This window comes from Cygnus atratus, chromosome 5, assembly GCF_013377495.2.
Source record: "Cygnus atratus isolate AKBS03 ecotype Queensland, Australia chromosome 5, CAtr_DNAZoo_HiC_assembly, whole genome shotgun sequence".
NCBI lineage: Eukaryota > Metazoa > Chordata > Aves > Anseriformes > Anatidae > Cygnus > Cygnus atratus.
The window spans coordinates 55,393,032-55,414,678 of NC_066366.1; the positions used below are offsets into that span (position 1 = coordinate 55,393,032).

At 40.4% G+C, this 21,647-nt stretch overlaps 2 protein-coding genes across 4 annotated transcripts in view; one reads left to right on the plus strand and one right to left on the minus strand.

Annotated features, from left to right (window-relative positions):
• Positions 1-200: 200 nt before the first annotated feature.
• Positions 201-15,827, plus strand: ZFYVE21 (zinc finger FYVE-type containing 21). Of its 2 annotated transcripts, XM_035551276.2 has the most exons (8): positions 201-368; positions 6,103-6,153; positions 8,033-8,201; positions 9,882-9,957; positions 10,735-10,826; positions 11,634-11,687; positions 12,924-13,066; positions 15,097-15,827. In XM_035551276.2, exons 1-8 carry the CDS (start codon positions 237-239, stop codon positions 15,130-15,132), a joined length of 753 nt encoding a protein of 250 aa, XP_035407169.1. In that variant the 5' UTR covers positions 201-236; the 3' UTR covers positions 15,133-15,827. The 2 variants fall into 2 exon arrangements, with proteins under 2 accessions (XP_035407169.1, XP_035407170.1); XM_035551277.2 differs by lacking the exon at positions 11,634-11,687 and having other exon boundaries at positions 202-368.
• A 139-nt stretch (positions 15,828-15,966) lies between these two features.
• PPP1R13B (protein phosphatase 1 regulatory subunit 13B) overlaps positions 15,967-21,647 on the minus strand; it is a 72,868-nt gene continuing 67,187 nt past the window's right edge. For both annotated transcript variants that reach the window (XM_035551274.2, XM_035551273.2), the window contains exons 13-17: positions 20,850-20,987; positions 20,641-20,774; positions 19,765-19,931; positions 18,706-18,905; positions 15,967-17,812 (exon numbers count right to left, since the gene is read on the minus strand). In XM_035551274.2, the coding sequence (XP_035407167.1) occupies positions 17,771-17,812; positions 18,706-18,905; positions 19,765-19,931; positions 20,641-20,774; positions 20,850-20,987 (681 nt within the window). In that variant the 3' untranslated portion in view covers positions 15,967-17,770. The remainder of the gene's footprint in view (positions 17,813-18,705; positions 18,906-19,764; positions 19,932-20,640; positions 20,775-20,849; positions 20,988-21,647) is intronic.

The following is a 21,647-nucleotide window of genomic DNA, read 5'->3' on the forward strand; positions in this document are numbered from 1 at the left end:
TGCAAGGAACCCCGCCCCATCCCCACCCCTCGAGCGACACACGATTGGCAGTCAGAGTGCGGCGGCAGCTCCTATTGGCCACCCGCGGCGGGCGGGCGGGCATTTCCAAAACCCCTTCCCTATTGGTTCCGCGCCGCGTTCATCCCGCGTTCCCGGGGCTCCCATTGGCCGGCGGCGCTGCCAGTCCGGAGGGGCGAGTAGCGGTGGCGGAGCCGCGGGGGGGGGGCGGTCAGAAGATGTCGGGCAGCGAGGCGGCGGACGCCAAGAAGCTGGTGCGCTCGGCCAGCGGGCTGCGCATGGTGCCCGAGCTGCGCGCCGCCCGCAGCCCCTTCGGCCTCGACGAGCCGCCCTGGGTGCCCGACAAGGAGGTAGCGCGGCGGGCGGGGGGCTGCGGGCCCCAGCGGTCCCCCAGCGGTCCCCCAGCGGTCCCCCGCGGGCTCCCCTCAGCGCCCCCGCAGCCCCCCCCCCCGGTGCCCCGGCCCTGAGGCGGGACCGGTCGTGGGGCTGGCGGCTCCCGGCGCTGCTTCTCCCGGCTCTGCTCGTCCCGTGCCGGCATGGAGCTGGGGCAGGGGAGGGTCAGGCTGGGTGTCAGGGAAAGGTTCTGCACCCAGAGGGTGGTCGGGCACTGGGACAGGCTCCCAGGGCAGTGGTCACGGCACCGAGCCTGCCAGAGCTCAAGCAGCGTTTGGACACCGATCTCAGACACAGGGGCTGGTTTTTGGGTGGTCCTGTGTGGAGCCAGGAGCTGGACTCGGTGATCCTTGTGGGTCCCTTCCAACTCAGGAAATTCTGTCAATAAAGCTACCTTTGAAGAACGTTACTTGGAAAAATAATGCAGAGCCCAGTGAAAGGCTGAGTTAGAGCACCCTTTCTGGCGCATAGTCTGAATGTTCTGAGTGCTAAATAAATCTAAAACAACTTAAATCTTTTCAGTCAGCTTTGCTTCTAAATGCTTTTGAAATAAACTATCCTGATAGTCTTCTACATTTCACATAATGTGCATTATGTGTTACCAGTCCGTGCAGCTAGATGCTAGCAGAGCTCGGAATCAGTTGTTTACTTATTACCCCTCTGTGGTGTGGCTACGTGCCAATGCATTTAAATGGGACTGGAGATTTATTTTTGAGGAGCCAATATGAAGTTAAGCAGGGAGCCTTTAAACAGACCCATTCTTTGCCGGATAGGGATGTGGTTGGTCTGTGTTACACAGGAACGCTGCCCTCCTTGGTTAGGAGCAAGGAAGAAAACTTAGCCCTTACCGGGTATCTCTGGAGGCAAAAAGTTTTGTGTAGAAGTTACTATACCGGCAGAGACACTCAGCTACAGCGGCTTCTGCAGCTCACTGAGCAACTGCCTTTACTGCAGTGACAGAGGCAAACCTTTACTGGCAGAAGGTGCTGTGGCTAGTAAGCCGGTTGCTAGTTTTGTCCAAAATACTGATCTTGTTTTGGAAAGCCACTTCTTCAAACTATTTTAAACAAGCAAGCAGATAAAAGTATCTTGCAGGAGTTCTTGCAAGTTAGTCTCTTCCAGCATTAGAGAATAAAATCCTCCCTGTCGTCAGTAGCAACCCAGGTGTGCATCGATCGGTGAGCGTGCAGCCAAGTCGGATCTGGAGTTACTTGATAAGGGTTGGTTTCTCAGGGCGTTGTGTGCTGTCTGCTTTTGCCAGGTAGGCGACTTTCGATGCGCTGTGTACCTTGACCCCAGCTACCTGGAAACCTGAGTGCTGACACATCACCAGCAGTGGATGCAGTTTGTCCCAATTGAAAGTCGGTTCTTCCCAGACTGACAGTGCAGCTTTATAGTTTGGCAGTTCTCAATTATAGCCGACTAGTTTCATTTAAAGAAATAAAAAACGGTGCTTCTAGGTCTAATACATAGTACCATCTTAATTCAGCTGCAAGTTGTGTGAGGATTTGTAGTACGATTAATTGAAGCTAGTTAGATATATTTAAGAACTGATGTTTCTGAAGTGAATAGACGTAATCTGACGCATGGTGTGAATTTGAATTTTCTATCAGTGGTATCGCACGTATTCGTTCTGCTTAAGATGTGACTTTCTTTGTGGTATGTTTGACAGAATGATGATGATTTGTGACAGAATGTTGCCTTTGCATCAAATTCAGACGTACTTGCTATTGAGAGGAGGCGTATAGTAGGCAAATGTTTTAAATGCTTGTGTTCATTCATATTCTTAATCTTGCATCTATTGTTGTGAAGAAAGAAAAAGTTGCTTCACTATATTTCGTTACCTCAAAGTGTACTGAAATTCGGACATCCATTTGACTAGCTTTTACCACGTACAAACTTTTCTTTAAGTATGCAGTGTACAGGGAAGGAAGTATAACAAGGAAGTTATAAACTCATCTTTTTATTATTAAAATCAAATTTAAGAGGCAGCGTTAGCTAGTTAGAGTATTCAACAAGAACATCTGCTCTTGATACTGTGTCAGCCATTGATTTTGTTCAGTAAAATAAAGAACATATTTTCTTCCCCCAAGAGAAGGGGCAGGTATTACCCAATCTTGATCTGGCTTTTCAAATATGCTGGCTTCTGCTGTGTACCAGTAACACATGCCAAGTCAGTAAATTCAGTACTTTTTCTGCAGGAAATGTCTTCAGATTTGTTTTTTAAAAGTAAAATTAAGTCTTAGGAGTTAGGGCAGTTGGTAGTTTTGTTAAACTTAGTATGTAACTTTGGAATACATTTAAGTTTTCTAAATACGTATTGCAAGACTGTGCAGTCTCTAAATATCAGGATGTGTTGTACAGACTCTAAGTATGAGGAGTTTGGAGTGTGTAAGACTGAAGCAGGACTATAGGAAATGGTTTTGGTGGTCTGTCTTTCAGTGAAATTGAAATAAATAAGGAGTTGAGGTTGATAATACTACATAGATCTGTGAACATCACTAAACTTGAGACAGAGCTTAAGCCGTTGGTCAGTGCATGTGCCAAGGGTCTGAACCAAAGCTGCTTGCTAAACCCCAGAAGAGCTCAACGGGCGATGTGCTGGTGGGGGAAGTCATGGACTAGTCCCGTAAAATTTGGGTGTTACAACGCAGAGGTGGCTGGAGCCTGTGGCGTCGGGCTGCGTCCCAGATCGCAGGTGGCTGAGGAGTGACGCCTGCCTCGGAGAGCAGCCGACGGGGGAATGTCACGATGGAACCCAGCTTGGTGTGGCCGCGGCTGCTGTCAGCTCAGGCTCTCGGTGGTTGTGTGACAGCGCTGCTCTCGCACTGCTAGCGAGCTCACGGAGCCCCAGCAAGGAACCGGTTGCGCACAGTCCCGCTGTTATCAGAAGGCATCTGCCGCTGGCACCAGCTGTGCTTGCCAGGCACCTCGCGAGCGCTGATTCAGTGAGCTTGCAGACTTTCATGTTGGCAAATGTTCGCTGTGTTAACGTGCTTAACCAGGTGTTAGCCTGCATCACTTCTCCGATCACTTTGTTATTGTATATGCAAATCCAGCGCATCAAGTGTAACTAGAGCCTGCTGCCGATCTGCACTACTCTCACCTCTGTGTGGGGCTGAGGAATTACACTAATTCGTTACCGTGCTTCAGCAAATGCATCCGAAGTTCCTCTCTACTTGCGCTGAACTTGCTCTCAGTACTCTGAAATTAATGCTGATACCCAACAGCTGGTGGTTCTTCCGTTTTCTTCTTGCTGAAGTAATGACAGCAGCAATCTGCCAGAATTAGCAGTACGCTGATCGTGTGTGAAATCAGTATACTCGTTATATGGTTTTTATTTAGTATTTTGTATCTGAGTGCTTCTACTTTCAAAAACAAAAATGAGAGTTGCAGTAGTCTTAAAAAGCCTGTGTCTTGAGGACATGAGAAGTATCTCAAGCGTTGCGCTTTCTTCTCTGCCAATGCAGCACCAAACTGAAGCAGCTCAGTGCTCGCGTGTTTTGTGTCAGCGTGTGGCCGAACACAAAGGGTTCACCTCCGGAGAAATTCTGCTGCTGTGCCTGGGAAGAGCTCCCTGATGAAGTCGTTATGCAGACGGGTTCTCATGGGTTTGGTTACTTAAAGCAGAAGTGCCTTGAAGGAACAGTACGCTGCGTCTGCTTGTGTCAGAACATTTTGGTAGGAAAATAGCCTTCTGTGATGCCTGCCACTGCGTGCCATTTGACTTTGTGACTTATCTCTGACTGCTCTGTATGTTAGGCAGCGTTATCCCAATGGGTCTGGAATTTAGAAATATTTTCCTATAGTTCATAGGAAAGAAGAAGATGGGTAATTCTGTTACTTGCTGAAAACAGATTTTACATTTCGCCTAACATTGTGTATGAAGCCTATTTAAGATGGTATTTAGAAGAGCTTTTTTTTTTTCCCCCTAGGTTGTGGCTTGTGCTTTCTGGTTTCAGACCGAAATTATAAATTTTCATTAAGAAAATGAATTATACTCCTGGTAAATTCATAGTATTTTGAAATCCTTGCCTTGCCCAGCTTCTGGGCAAACAATTAATCTACATACGTGAAAAACTAAAACACTAAATGAAGATCAGTGCACAGCAAAATATGCTATAAGCTGTGGAGCATTCTGTGTTACAGAGAAAACCTTGGGAATGCCACAGTTGTCCTGTGCTCAAGGTTATTAATCAGTGAATATCAGAATAAGCTTTTATATGGCCATTGTGAAAAGAGGAGGTTGGGTGCCTCGGTTCAGTACATTGCTTGAGACAATGCAGAACACTGCTAGTTCTCCTTTGTGTGGGATTTAGAAAGAGCTTCCTGCAGCAAATATTGCAGGGTAGCTATTTATGTTCCATTGCAGCGACTGCTGTTGCTCTCTAATTTGCTAAACTTCTGTTTAGATGTGAGAATGCTTTGTATAAACTGTTGTAAATTATGAACAAGCTTTTACCTAAAAGAAAACAAAGTTTCTAGAGATTTTTTTCTCTTAACTTAGCTGCTGTAGTAGTTTCTTGCTACACCTGTAGAACTTGTGACAGTGATTGGGAATGTGGTGAAACAGAAATCCCTGAAACAGACTCCAAAACTTCTGTAACCTGAATGAATTCTTAGAAGATAGAGGGTTAAGTATTGAAATGTATTAATTAAAGGCAAACAGTGATAAGTGTGTGCTTAGCAAATGACACCCGCTCAGCCTAGGGCATGTTTTAAGATGACACTCTGCTGAACTCTGTCAGAGCCTGGTTTGAAGAGTTTAGGTTTCCAGAGTTACAAAACTCTGAAGAATCTAACTATGTTCTGATTCAGATGTGAGATGTAATTTTGCATTAACATTTGCAAATAAATCTGGCAGTAATTATTTGTAAGCCTTGGAGAGTGCTTTTTGTTTTTTCCACTTTTTTTTTTTTGGATACAGCAGATAAAAATAAGTTACGCTGAAAATTCAGCGATCTAACTGCTGAGTATCAGCCCTGTGGGAGGTGACTTTCTGCACAGAAAATTTTATTTGTAACAATCACTGAACACTTCTGGTACTTCAGCAACTCAGAGCTGCTGACCCTTACTTGTACACTCAGTTGTGAGAGAGAAGCCTCTTCAATTTTTTTCTGGCTTTTCTTTTGGGAAGAGCGTGGGTGTAACCTTGTGTTAGGAAAGAGATGCTTCAGGAAGTAGTGACATTTTGTAGCTGGAATAAAAAATAAGTCCTAGTGGCTTGGAAGAAAACCAAAAATCTCCTAGCGTGTTTTAAAAATATACAGGCTTTGAGAGCAATAAAATATGTAAACAGTGTTTCAGAGTGTCAACAGAGCATCACAACAGGATGACAACTTGCATGAAAACATAGTTAACTCAAGAATATATGACTGTCTGGATAGCCAAATGTAATTAAGCATGACAAGAACTTTAGAAATGTAGTTTTGACTGCTGACAGGATGTAGTATTCCTTAGGGTGAATGAGTTTGGCAGCTTTTTTTTGTCTTGTGAGTGGGGATGACGTTATTTTGCTACATCAGTATTAAAATAAATGAAAACCGTGGTGAAAAAGATTAAAGGATGGAAACTTCTCGGAGGTGATTCTTTTTGGGGCATAATAATAAAGCCCAGTCTTTGCACATGGTAGTAGTATGATTAAAAATCGAGAAATGTTGTTGGTTACTGTTATTTTGTACTGTTTTCTAGTGCCCAAGATGTATGCAGTGTGATACAAAATTTGACTTCATAACTAGAAAGGTAAGAAATTAACAAAATACAAAGCTTTAACTGTTGCAAAATGCTAGTATGGAGCTCTGGTTTAAAATGTGGATGATTTCAGTAGAATATCATGCGAAGTCTGATGTACATTAAAATAGTTTTTCTTTCTGTTCTGCCTCTTCTGAGTAGGGGACTTTTCTTCTTTTTTATATTCTGTTTCTTTGACCTTGGTGTTGCTCAGCGTGTTTGGGCTTTTCCCAAATGCTGTGTACCCACAGGATTTACATTCAGAGGAAGAGTTAGAGGAGCCCACGCTGGAGTAGGCTGCTAACATCAGTACCAACACAGAAACCCAATGAACTAACGTGGCTGTGTTTTGGGAGATAAGGTTAGATGTGGAAATGTAAGCAAACGTTTTCAGGAGTAATGAATTGCAATCTGACATTAAAGGGCTGTATGGTTCAAATATGGAGAGCCAGAAGTCAGATTGTCCTGTTCTGGAAGTGAAAGAGAACTGATCTCACGATTGGAAAGGGGAATTTCTGATTGAAGTAGAAAGTATAAACTGCCTTGATTGCTGTGAACCGTAATTAGGTTCACTGCATGAAGAAAAACCCCTTTTATGTAATGAACATATTTTAAGCAGACCACTGTGGAATTGTTGCTGGTTTACAGAATATTGCTGTCAGAAAACCCGCTGGAACGGGGTTTGGCAGTCTCCCAAAAGAAGCCAACAATGATTTTAGGAGATAATAATGTTTCTTTGTATAACTACATTGACGGGCAGTTAGCATGTGCTTGTGGAAGTGTGACTTGCGTGCGTTGACCTAGTTCATGATTTTTAATATATTGTTTGGAGGGAAAAGGAAGGAGAAACTTTAGAACAGACATACTGGCGTGGTATACCAGAGAGATGCAAGTTTTCAGGAGGACTGAACAACATTAGGGTAACTACATTATAAGAACTAAGAGAGTATGGACTTTTTTTATTTACCTTTTAGTTGGATGAGTTAAGAGCGTGGATTGGTTGAGAAGCAGTAATTCATTAGGCTGCTGTATTTTACTTGTGTTAACTTTGGGAAGTAAATGGAGGTAGCCATGGGTAATAGGTACTTCAGAGAACTTTGCATAATAGTTGGTAGAAAAGCCTAACAGTGATCAGAACTGCAGTGTATCAGTTCCTTGTATCAAGCTGTTGAAACTTGCTTTGAGCCACAAATCAGTTCTGGCTTGCCTGGGAGTACTTGTTCTGACCTGAGCTACTGTCATCCCATGGAAACTTGCATCAGGAGGAGCTACCAGGACTGTCACACCCCAGTAGTGATGGAGCATGAGCCACTTGGTGAAGGTTTAGGAGCTGCTCTGATTATATTACAACTTTGCTGGATTTGTACTATGCCGCCTGATATTTCTGATAGAGAAAGGGGCTTTAGGTTTTAGGAATGAAAATTTTTAGCTTTTTCGCAGGGAAAAAACTTGAGAACAAGTTTTGGGCGAGAAAAACAGAAGCTGCAGTTGAAGCTCCCAGAGATCTCTGCCTGGAAGTAGGAAGGGTTCTAGAAACCACTCTCCTCTTGTATTTTTATTGACAGTAAGGTGAGGAATTTGGGAGGGTCCTCTCAGTGTCTTTTCTCTGGTCTGATTTAAAAGTCTGTTGGCAGAGTGCCAACAAAGGCCTGTAGTGCTTTTCATACTACGCGCAGTCCTCGGGGTTCAGTCTTCAGAGAGTTCCTCCTTCCACTACAGCAGCTAGATGCCATTTACCACTTGACTACTGTCCTATCCCTTCAACATGTACGTTTTACACCTGAGAAAGTGTGCTGTTTTTTGGGGAGGAGGATGTTTAATGTGGGAACTTTATCAAATCATTCTGTAATATTTTCTTTAGTAAATAAACAAAATATCCTCTCGTGCTTAGCATCACTGCCGAAGATGTGGAAAGTGCTTCTGTGACAAATGCTGCAGTAAAAAAGTGCCTCTGCCTCGCATGTGTTTCGTGGACCCCGTGCGCCAGTGTGCTGAATGTGCCCTCATCTCTCAGAAAGAAACAGAGTTTTACGACAAGCAGCTTAAAGTGCTCATGAATGGTAAGTACTGAGCACGTATATATGCTGTTTTAATCTCACCTAGATTTGTTCAGATGCTGTGTTAAACAGATCTGATAATTGGCAAGACTAACTCTTGTCAAATGAGTTGCTACATTGCAGTTTTGTCTCCTTAAGATACATATTTGTTGTTGCGTGTTTGCCTTTTAATTTTATATTAACTTATTTAGCAAGAAGTCGATGATTTGGGTCAGGTATTTACAAATTTCTTTAAAGACAAAGGGATTTTTAATGCCTCTGAGGACAGATGCGTGTGGTTGGCATTTTATTAACGTAGTCCATCTTTTAGCTATTTCTGTTACGCTATATAAGGATGAAAATGCTTAACAGAGACATTTTTAAAACAATTAACAGGGTGCTGTGCTTTGATCTTGTCCATGGCCTATGGCTGTGGTTGATGGCAGGTCATAAGCGTGGTAAGTTTTGCACAGCATTAAAGCTACATGCAATACAGCAATTCATGTTCCAATTATATTAAGAAAGCTGAGTCTTCAGTTTTCAAAATATTCTGTGATTGTTTGGGACCTTCTGATGGGCTCTTCACTCTTAGCGTGATGCAGGTGTGTATAATTGGCAAGCTAAACCACACCTCTGATTAGCAGTCTGATTAGTTCCTAGGGAGATTCTAGCTCCAGAAAGGGTTATGTTTGTCCCTGTAATACACAAATCATTCTTCACCATGCTCAGCAGATGACTTCTTAAAAATACTTGTTTTAACCTGAAGATTTAAAAAAATAAATGCTAAAAAAGTCCTGCTTGCATTTGTGTTATGCAATTAACGTCTGAAGTTATTCCTGCCTTGCTGTGGAGGTTCAGATCTCAGAGAAATGGCAATTTTGATCTCCATGGCAGTTGCGCTGCTGGTCCCTCTCTGTCTCATGTCAGCAGCAGCCTGGGGCCCCATACTGAGGGTCAGTGAGACACGGTGCTATTATGAAATAGATCGTGAGGTGAAGTTCTGAGGCTGCACGATTCAGATTGTGGAGATAGCTCACGGGCCAATTGACAGTGCTGTATGTTTTGTTTTTTTACTTCCCAGACCAACAGTGTTGGGATTAGGCAATACAGGGAGCGTGAGGCATGGAGGAAATCACGTGGTGGGCATGTAGTCTGCTTTAAGTTATGAATCACTTGGCTCATGTAGCGAAGGCGACTTTCCTGATGCCAGAGGAGCTGTTTGGAGCAGGCAGAAATAGTACAACATGAAGGCTGCAATTCACTGACCTCAAAGTAAGACTGAGCTAGTCTTCAGTAATGAGAGAGAGGTGTCTTAGTATCTATTAAGCGTACAGCTAAAGGTCACATCCTGCTATTTGATTCTTCTGTGTAATTTTAAGAAGGTAGGGTCGTCTGGTTTTGCCATCTCCAAATCTGTACTTATTTTTGAAAGATTTTTTGGAAGATTTATCTTAGATAAATCATATAAATCATATTTCTACCGCGTAGGTGGAATTGTATCATAATTGTGAATGGTTATATGGTGCAGAACTAACTAAAAACCTTTCTATACTTGAATGTCCTGTCAGTGTTTGTCAGTTTATACCAATTTAACATTCCAGTTAGTCTCCTAATTGAGCCAAATCAGTGCAGTAAGTATCCTTTTTGATTCTTGGATGTTTCTTCCCAAACTCTGCATTAGAATACTAAAACATTTCTTTTCAGGTGCTTCCTTCTTTGTAACTCTGGGAACATCTGATAAATCTGAGCTCATGGTTTGTCGACTTTCCAACAATCAGAGGTGAGGACTGATAGAAATTGCACTTGTGAACACGGCTATATTGTTATCATAACCCAAACAAAATCCAGGGATAGCTTCCAGTGAGGATACTGGAAGAATAATCTGACTGAAAGGATGGATATAATGTTATTGGGCTAAGTTTGTGTGTGAATTTACTAGCAGTGTGGAAAAGTGGCCCTCAGAGGAGGTGTGAAGCACTCCCCCTGCTTTGTTCAGTGAAGACTGTTTCCAGAAGCAGCAAGGAGCAGAAATGCTAGAATGCCTTGGAATGACGGAGCTCCGCTCCTTGATAATGTCTCAGTGGCACTGCAGTACAGTGTTTTTGACAGCTCACAGAAGGCTTACAGGAAGAAGGACCAGGGAAAAAAATTCCATAGCCACTGAAAAAAAACCTTGTTTCAGAATGATGAGTCCAACACTGCACAGTATTGTTTAATGTTACAGTCAGAGCATTACTTTGGTCATCCCTAGAATTTGGTTGGCTAGAGAACTTCAAACTCCCCGTTCTCTTCTTCCCCTGTAACTCTGAAGGAATGCTTTTAACATTTTGAAAAGGTCTTCTGGTGAATTGATCTACAGTTCTCTATTTTGCTTTTAAGTGAAGCACTTCAATGAAAAGTAACTTTTCCTGCTTGACTCCTCTCCCTCCCCACTCTGAGAAGTATAAAGGCTACCAGTCAATGAGAGATTCTGTTTAACTTATTTCCTTTGATTTTGACTTGATATTGTAAACAAGAAACTTAATAAAATAACAAAAACATTTTATTTTTCATATAGATACCTGGTTTTGGATGGAAACAGTCACTATGAAATTGAAATTGTACAGATTTCAACTGTTCAGATACTTACAGAGGGATTTACTCCTGGAGGTAATTTTCTTCATTAAATACAAATTAACTATTAAGAAAAAGATGAAGTGGTAACTATTGTTCAAGCTAGACAGTGCATTTCTGGTAGCTTAGGTGTAACTACATTATTATATTACAGTGGTTCTCAGAGTAGATTGTAGTGCATGGAAGCTGTTCATGTGGCTGATGGGATTTTAGGTGAAACTTAAGTCAGAAATTATTTTAGGACTTGAATAATGGGGGAGCTTCTTGATAAAGGTGATCGTCACCTGGTCTGATCCATTCTCTTTGCTAAACATCTATGGATTGAAAAGCTCATTGGAGGGAGCTATCAGTCTTAGCTTCTATTTCACAATCCAGCCAGGATTTCTCTTCTATTTGTGCAAACAATTTAGAGGAGAGTAAGAGAAACTCCTCAAAAAAATAAAAATAAAAATAAAAATTATGCTTTCTTAATTTCATTCAAGATGAAGGGGTGACCAAGTGAAACTGCTAATACCTTGGAATCAGAAGGTAGCTACTTAACTGCCTCATACCTTGTCAGATTTCTTAGTATTTCAGGATGAACTTAAATATGATTTTGTTGAAATGAGAACAAACAAGGTCAGGAATTTTAATAATTGCTTAATAAGCAACATCTCTGTCACTGCTGGAATTTTTAATTGGACGGTCCATGCAATGGTCAGTACAGCACGTTAACTTTAATGAACTTGGTATTCAGATCAATCAGATGTGTTGCAGAGTTGCTTAATGCTCCTGTAATTTCTTGTTCATTACTGTTCTGATCGCTTTATCTTTTTGCCTGCCTGCCTTCCTTCTTGATGGTAGAAAAAGATACTCACACTTACACCAGCCTTCTGGAGAGCCAGCATATTACTGAAGGTATCACATACCTTGTGTGAGCATGACTCACTTAAGCATGCTGTTTTGACCCCTCTCCCATCTGTCTTTCCCTGCAGTGCTAGTTTTTTGCTTGATCTATAGCTGTTCAGCTTAAGACAAGTTATGTTCATGTATTTATTCCTTCCCATCTATTTAATAAACTGAGAATGAATGTTTTGTAACTGCTTGGAGGAGAACTAAAACACTTGATTCCTCCTTTAGACTACATGTACATGTCTGTGCTAGAAGAGGGAAAACTTTTACCCATCACCTACTTCAGTAGAGGTGTGCTGAATTCTGTACACCAGGAATGAGGAAAATAGCCAGGAATATACCTCTTACCAGAGGAGGAAATAGCTGTGTCTGCAAACACTGTTTGCAGGCTTTTGATCACGTTGCTTAGACCAGGATTGTCTTTGTTTGGCTTCTTGGATATTACTGTCATGGCCTCCAGGACCCCTTCTTCTCGTACAAACAGTCTTTGTGAAAAGAACTTTGCAAAATGTCCTTCTGTGTGTGGTGGTGCTGTTCCTGTGACTTAGTTCGTGCTCTACTACTTCAGTACATAAGCAACCCGGTAACTGAATGTGAAGGATCAATGTGCTGTTTTTACACAAAGCTTTTGTTCCATTTCTCTATTCTTGCTTTGGTTTATCTTTATCTCTGTGCAGCTAGAGTAGGAGAGATGCACACACCTTGCTATCAACGCTGCTGTCAGAGCAATTGTCTTTTGTAGTGGATTTCCTTTAGGAACTAAACAAAGTCATTGCCAGCTCCTGTTGTGGAAGCATCTTTCCCAACCTTTGCCAACTTTGGTGGGACTTCTCACTGATGTGCCAGACTTGGGATCAAGCAAGGATCCCTGTTTGATACCAGTCTAACTGGGGAAGAGTAATTTAGTTTAGAAACTGCTGGGTGTGTGGTGAAGCCATGGTATCTATTTAAGAGAAGGCAGATGGTAATACTGAAATACAAGAGTTTTCTCTCTGTGTAATTAGTGGCTTGTACAAGCTCTGCCTTAGTGACAGAACTAGACAATACTGAGTCTGCACATTGCGCTGCCTGGCATTAACACCCTTTTGTCACTGGCTCCTGATGCTGCACTTGGTGCACTTGCAGTTGTTAGTGCTTTGAATCAAGTGGTCAGATAGCTGTCTTCAGCCGTGACTATTAGCTAAAAAGTTGTGTTTATTTAGTTTGTGAAGCTTTGTTCAGTTTTTTTATTATTTTTTCCAGGAGGTAATACTCGCGCCATAGGTATGATTCTACAGTATAAAGTACCAGGATCAGAGGAGCTAACACAGATGAAGTTTACAGCCAGTGAAGACTACAGCTCTAACAAGAAGTTGTCAGCAAGCTGGCTGGCAGCTATGCATAAGGTAAGCAAGGGAGGCTTAAGAACGTCTTTGCAAGGTGTTTTGGAGCAGGCGAGAGAGTATGCAGCCTTTGGGGCCTTTTCTTTTTTGTTCTTTTTCTTTATCCACAGATTGTAGGGCCTTTTGGTTAAGAAAACGGAAGCTACAGCTGCTTTTTATGAAAATGTGTTCAGCTTTGTGCTCAGATAGCTGAAGATATGCTACAACGGGTTTATCAGGATCTTTTACATGTTGTTATGTGAAAAGCAAGTGCAAATTAGACTGCTGGCTTTCTTAGGTTTCTATTACTCACTGATAAAATCGCATTATGAAATATCTTCCTGAACCTAAACTCAAATAACTGTATTTGCTACTTTATGAAGGATCAGAGATGACAGTTTTTTGGCAACAGGAGTAGAGGGATGGGCAGAACGCTGTGTAATACGACTGTCTCAACTTGTGGCATTAGGAACAACTCCTCTATGAAGTTTCATATTTTGCAATTGTAAGTTATGGGAGACCAGAAAAACCCCAAACTTGTTCTGGAACTTTACTCATCTGATCGATAATTAGAGGTGCAGTTTATAAGCTGTCTACAAATGCAAATGTGTGGCCCTGTTTGCTCCTTTAGTGCCATTGTTAAGCTCCCCAGCCACCCTGAAATCCAGCATCTAACTTGGGTTCAGCAACATGCATTCAGACTTTGCATTGCTGCCTGAGTGTAATTGAACATTTATTTTTTAACTCATGAGTTTTTTTAACTCATCTTTCACAAAGCAATGCAGCTCTAAATAATAAGAACTAGAATTTTGTTGATATGGTTAACATACCTCCTTCCACTAATTGTCTCCTTGGATAGCTCAGTTTTGAGTAACTGGTGAGTTCAGTGAGGTTTTTCAGAGGTTCTAGTTAATAGCATAGCTTTTAATTCTCAAATTTGAGATTTCCACTTTGTTACCCTGCTCAGCAAGCTGATTTCAGAAGTGCATCTTCTCCCTGATGCTTTCAGGTTAATAAGGTCACCCCAGAAGTGATGGAGATCTTTATTCCAGCATTCAAGCTGGAATTCCTAAAATCTAAAAATGAGTATGTAACTTTGAACAGCAAGATGGGACAGTGCAGCTAAACTTCCCGGTAGCTGGAATTCCTGAGATACAGGAATAAATATGTAGATTTGTACAGTAGTATATGACTAGTATGCTCTTGTGCTGCTTGATATATAGAAATGATATTCTCATTATTTCTTTAATGTTTAAAGGAATTAATTTCCTGATAAAAAACAAATCGAAAGAAAGACATTAAGTTGGAATGTATTAAATTGGAGTCCAGAAAAGTTTTTTTTCCTGAAGCTATATCTTATTCTTGGGGGTTGCAGATAAATACTCACTTGCAGCTGCTGTATACACTGAGGGCCTAACTCTGAAGTATTCTGTATAGCCAGACTATGGATGAATTAGATCAACTTCCAGAAGGCCAGCCTTTGAGGTTAACAGTGTGTAATTTCAGTCAGCATTTAGGCCTTTCCGTCAGCATTGCCTGAACAACCTGTTTAAAAAGGACTTTTTGTAATCTTGCTGGAGAATGCACCCCTGTTCCTATCACAGGAGGTCGGTTGATCCAACTTAACCTTGTAGGTCAAGAGACAAATGAAGCACTTCACTAAAACTTTGCAAAGGGAGAGCAGAAGGAATAGGAGGAATATAGAACAGAATATTTACAGGTTACGTTCAGCCAGATGAACAGAATCTCAAAAATAGTTCTATCTTTTTCCAAGGCAATTTTGATCAGAAATGGTTGTTTCTGACTAAGAAACAAAAGTAAGCTGATCTAAAACCTTCTTCAATGGCCTCAGGTTTTACACTTGAAGTAAGCCTTTAATAGCATCCAAAAGTTACCTTAGTGCCTCCATGAACACTATTAAATGTCTCTTACTAAAGAAAATGGTGGAGAAGAACTTACTTCTGTAAACCCAAGGGTTTAAGTGTTTGGAGCAGGATGGGGGGGAAGCGAAATTTCAAAGTATTCAATACAGTAATGTTTTGTTTTCATGTTAGGCAACAAAACTTCTTTATGAGTCTCGGGACCAGTAAGAACAGCAATGTTGGCAGCTGGAGGGAAGACACCAGCCTCAAAGGACCTCTCACTTTGCTAACCTGGTGGCTAGGTAACACTTGTTCTTCTTGACCTTTTGTCATTCCAGTGTGGTTCATTCTGTAAGATCTGGCAACTGCAATGTTTTATTTTGAACCATGAGTATTCACTATAGTGTGCAATATGTATACAATTAATGCTTTAAACAGTCTCACATTTTAAGACTTTGTATATTTTGTTAAACCTTTATTGGCACTTAATATGAAATATGAAAGTGACCTGCACTACAGCTAATGTACAGCACAACTTTTATAGTAACAATTATATATACTGTTTGCCACAAAAAGCAAACAAAGGTATACGTCTCTTCTGCAGAGAATAGCTTTTGGGTCTAGATCTCAGGTTTTTCCCTCTATCCAAATGTTTAAAAATCAATGTACAATAAAATCTGCCTTAGATATGATTTTATAGAAGTCAATTGATTTTTTTAACACATTTCACCAAATACCACCAAATTGGAATTACATGATTTTGAAACTTCCCTTCTGTAGTAACTAACCTTCCAGAATAATTTTTAGTTTTGTATTTTCTTTTTGGTAACTAGCTTTTGTTAATCTAACTGTAATGGTATCTGGAATTGTATACATTTTAATGTACAAATATGAATAAATTAATTCACTTATTTAAAAAATGAGCTGATGCTTTCACAGTGTAGTTTCTTTAATGATAGATAGTATGGTCTCTGTCTGAACTCTGAAAGCTTTGACTTGTTATAGACAGCACCCTAATCTTGATTTTAAGCTTTGATAATTTGCTGAAACTCCTGGCATGAATCCTCTGCCTACACATGCTATACCAAGCGTCTTTCTGCCTTCCATCTCCCTAAACATGCATGCAAGGCTCAGTTGTCAGCCTGTGTGCAAAGGATCCTCCAGAGCATTTCTAGCCAAGTATTTATTTGCCACGGTTGGAATACTGCAGTTTATAGTGTAAGGTGCTTTAAAAATTATCTGGTAAGTCACTTCCTGTGCAACTGGTAAAACAATAAGGAAACTTGCATCAACAGAACATGACAAGCTACAGGTAGGTTTTTTATGTAGACTATGACCAATGGCATGTCTACAGTTGCTATTAACAAACAGGAGAATGCAGCCATGCCTTAGCAGTACTTTATTGTGCACATTTACATGTTCTCTGAATTAGTGTTATCATAGGCTCTTGAAATCATCACATTCATGTAGCAAATTCTTCAACAATAATACCCTTTCACTTTTCACCACAATATATACAGTTAACGCTAACCTGTGGTAAAAGCAAGTTACAGCACTGCAGAAATGGATATATAAATTATACACAGAACTTGTACATGAAGAATTAATTAAATTGCATACTGTTTAATGGGAGAAAATTACAAGAAATATGGCTACAACTTATAATGGGAAATTCAAAATATACTTTTGGTATATAAAATCATGTACAATTAAAATTCCAGTGAAGTGCTTTTTTTTTTGCTTGAAACTACAATGTAGTGGAATAGATTATTGCATAACTTGCCTTGGCAACAGATGTAGGCTGCCAAGAACCACAGAAACTGTCCTTAAAAATTACATATTGCCTTTCTTAACTCCCTCTCTATACCTCATTTCTTTCTCCTCCTCGACTTAGCATCTACACACCTCACTTTCTACTTCTATTCAGTCCTTCATATTTTCTTATAGACTGACCTGGGCAGACTTCAAATTATACAATATAACTCTTACCCGACTCTTACCTTTCTCAACTATTGCACTTTCATCCATGCAGACATACAAATCCCTTAAGCTGCTGCAAATTCACTATTAATTGTTCTGTCCAGAATGGACAAACTGCAGTGGTTAGTAGGGGAACCTTTACATTAGTAGAGGTAACACTGGTGCTGTAGGCTGAATAATAAGAAAATATAACACCAAGTGACCTATTCCTCAGGGGCTTTGAGAAGCGTACAAATGCTGTTGTTTGGTTAGTTTTCTAGCTTGAGTCTAAATGCAAATAATACTAGATGCTAGACTATGTAAAGCTTTTGTTGGGGGTTTTCTAGACTAGGATTTAAGTATGTAAGCACGTTAACACTTAAAATCCTAGCCTTCATAAAGCTTTGGTGACTACGCACTTATGCATGTAATAAGTGAAGATTTCGTGTCCTAGAACCCAAAAAGCTGATCAGCAATGAGAGAACTCAACATTCACTGGTATTGAACAAAATATCCAAAATCCTGACATGGGACAGTTACTGTGGGGTTGGAGCAAACTGGACAGCTTATCTGCACTTCGCAAATGACACCTCTGAACACTTAACACAAGAAAGCTCCTACCACGGAACTTTAACTTAATACACTGCTTTAGACAACAGTTGGTAGAACACTGTAGGTAGTGGAGATACCGCTCTCCTCATCAGTGGTGGGTCACATAAAACAATCTTCATTTACAAACTGCAGATCTGGAAAATCTTGGATGCTGTCCATTTAACAAGAGAAAGCACCATTAAAACTAAATATCATAGTTTTATTTCTCCATGTGAAATGATCAAAAACAATGGCTCCAGTGTATGTTTTAAGTTTCCAGTTACCAGCAAGGTATTGCACTGTTGTACAACTGAATTCAAGCAAGGGTTCGCTGTCTAGGTTTTATTCGTGGATATAACTGTAAAAACAAAATGAAAATATTAGGCTTTGCAGGGTTGATACCAGGTTGAATATAAACCAATTTAATTACAACCAAAGGGTACTTAAAAGAACTGAGTGATATGAAGTGTTCTGGGGGGGTGAGATACGTTTCTGATTGTTAAGCTACAGCATGTTCGTAAGTTACTTCTGAAAAGTTGAACCAGCAACAGCAGGAAGCCAAGGGCTGACTTACTCCTTCAAAGAGCACCAAAACTGCTGGCTCTGAAAGTGACTTGTTCATTTAGTTCAAGACCCCAGACTGCACTACAGGACACGTCTCTGTAAGTACAAGAGTTCCCTGTTTAGCCCTAGAGAGAGCTTACTTCAAGCTTGGTAAGGCTTTCTTACCCATTTTGTCCTCTGTATCTCTCCACTTAGAGGCCTTACATTCCTGGTCGTTTGTGATAGCAGTGTTACATTTGACTGAGCACTGCATAAATGACTTGCCTAAAGTTGTCACCTTCAAAGTTTCTTCCTGTTACAAGGTTGTATAAGGTTATTAGAAACCTTATGCTAGGTATTAAAAACCTTCCTAAATTTCTTGGCCAAAACCTACAGCTGCCTAATAAAGCCACTGCACTTTGCATAGGGGCCTTATTTTTTAATCAAGGGAAGTAAATCTTAGTATACTTAATATATCTTAGTAAGTTATTACAGCCTAAGTAAATGTAGGACTAATCTCTTAACCGTAGCCTCTCCTTTCTGTTTTCGATAATAGAGGCCTGACAGAATAACGATATTCTGTTTTGCACCACTTAATAGTAGAGTGTTCAGATGGTGCACAGAGGGATTCTGACCACAGATCCATCTGGTGGTCCTATTTTAAAAATTAAAAGGGGGGGGGAGAGGAGAAGGTAACTTAGAACTTACCCCAAGAAGATTTTTAGGCACGTAGCCTTCTTTATCATTGAGGCGGGCCCACCACCACTCCGTTTCATTGTCATCCTTGCGTCGTAGAATAGTAATGGCATCGCCCTCATGGAACGACAACTCATCATTGTTCTGGGCTTCATAATCCCACAGAGCATACACCACTCCTTTATTCATCACTCCCAACTTTTCCTGCACTCCTGTTAACAACAAATTAGACAATACACTAAATTGTAAAGTAACCTATTTTTCCCTCTGAGATGTTTAGTGTGGACATTGAGGCCGAAATATTAGTCTCATTAATAATATTCCATCAACAATTTTCAGCACTTCCTGAAACGGCTTCAGAAGTTTAACTACGTGACAAAATCAAATCTGGCAGAATCATTGAAAACAATTTAGAGCATGAGGGTTTTTTGCTGTTGGTGGTGGTGGTTGTTTTCTTAATATATATTTAAATGTATACATATAGATATACACACACAACGGAAACCATGGTTGCTTTTTTTTCAGATGAGGAAAATAGTTTTGCAAGTGTCTGGTGCATGTTTCTCATAGGCCTACATTCTATAACAGATCTTATATATAGTAATGCTTGAAGCTTTTGTAAATCTGCACGATGTCAGGTGTACAGAGCCTTACTGAAGCTTATATCCTTTCTCTGTAAATTAAAATGTGTCTGCTCTCCATCAAGGTACTTGCAAAATATGTCTCTAAATGTAATCTGCTAAAAATTTGTGCATCTGGAAGTTAAAATGTCTTTATCAAGATACTTGACAACTCAGTGTTACTGTGAGAACCTCCCACTGGAAGTATTTCCTTGAAATTAAATGAAATTAATCTTTAAAAATTAACATTAGAAGGAGCCTGTGAGCAAAGCAGGCAAGGACTGTAAGCAAGATAATAACCAGAAGACTGTTTTTTTAGCATTTGAAAGAACACATGCAGGGCAATATTCTCAAGTCTGGAGCCTAAGCAGATGTTTCAGACAGAGAAACAGGAAAAGGAGGAATTTTACAAAGGCTAAAAACAAGTTGGTAAAGTCTGATCACAGCTTACCGTACAAGAACTGGGAACACTGAATATAACCTTCTTCCATCTCTTCACACTTATCTGCAGCAGTTTCTATATCACTTATAGTTGAAGCAAAAATAGCTGCCCCTGATTCAACCAGTAGTTTACAGAGATGAACACTATTGCAAGAAGCAGCACAATGCAAAGGTGTCCTGAAATAAAGCAAATGTGTCGGCATCAAAAAAATAAAGTTCCAAGAATCCTAACTATTTTGTCTTCCAACAGCGCATTTAGTCCGTCTGTTTTTAAAGGCAGTTGTTCTTTATGATTATAGTGTATATATGCATTGCTCTAAACCTGCTGAACAACCTGGAGTGGATTCCGGCACTTACCTGACTCCAGTAAAGCCATACATTTTAAAATAGATGTTAACAAAAATAGCAATTTTCATAGCTCGCAAGACTGTTGGACATAAAAAGGTATTTTTCAATATGAGGAAATAAAACTGCTCAGCATAGCATCGTTTCCTATCTCCATACTCTTTACAAGTGCTACATCTACTTGTAAGGCTAGACCTATTCTTCCTTCAGAAACACAAAATCTGTGGACGAGTTACTTGAAAATGAAGCTTAAACAAACTTTTGTCACTCATTATTTAAATTACGTCAGCATGTAAACACGAAATGCACCAATAAGGTAAAAACAAAATATAGTGCAATTTATTATTCAAGGGTGCTCGCACACGGGTTAAATATACTGGAGCTCTGCAGTTGAGTTTGCCACCATCTAGAGATCAGAAAGTGCTCATTTGCTGGGAGAAAAGGGGAAGGAAATTGTTCCTCAAACAGGTCTCCATTAAGATTTGGATTTGCATCAAAATAGTGTTTTTCTAGGTGCTAAGTTAAAAATCTGGTTACTTACCACCCATCACTATCTGCTGCATTTACATTTACCCCAAAATCAAGGAGGAACTTCACAATGTGGTGATGACCAGCACACACTGCGTTATGCAAAGGTGTAATTCCTTCATCATTGGGCTTGCTGGGATCATCAACCTATTGAAAAAACAAAGGAGTTCAGCACTTTTTTTTTGAATATTCAAAAGAGGTTGCCTTTGCTTAGAAGCTCACCTCATATATGATTCTTTGTACAAGATCAAATTCTCCCTCCAAAGAAGCATCTAGGAGAAGAGCCAATGGATTGAACTTCACTCGCAAACCATGGCCTGTTCTTTCCGAGTTAGGTTTCTTCAGGTTGGTACGTTTAGTCTGGGTGGAAATGAAGGTTTAAAGGCGTTACTTCAGGTTGCAGAGGTGTTACAAACCATTCGGTTACTTTTTACGTAGATGAGGAATCCTATCCTCCTTGGATGGCCGTAAGAACTATGCAAACACTTCTATTACAGTCCATTAATAAAAGACTCAATATCTTACTATAAATTACTCAGTTTAAACTGAAAAAGCATGCTGATATAATCTAGAGGCTCCTATTTAAAGGTAACAAGTACAAGGGACAAAAGGACTGAGGCAGTGGCTTTTGAGCACCACAATCTTAGTTGTGTCTAAGATGAGCTGAATACATCTCTGGTGGATGGCCTGAGACAGTGTCAAAACTTTAGCTCAGACTAGAAAGCATGACAATTAAACATGAGAATCGGTTTCTAATCAGGGGAATTTCTGCCTTGAATTAGCAAAATTGTCAGCCGTAGGTCAGTAGCACGAAGACTTGTGAGAAAAAGTCCATAAAGCTATTTTATGCCACATTCTAGATGGTGTAATCAGAAGAAACATCCTCAAGATCCAAAGCACATTTGAATATGGTTGAGAATATTCTGCATCATTCATGTGTCTTTGCCACTTTCCAGAAAAACAGAATCTACTGTTAATTAGAGCTTTACAGAATGCGTTTAGTCTGTAGCATCACAAGAC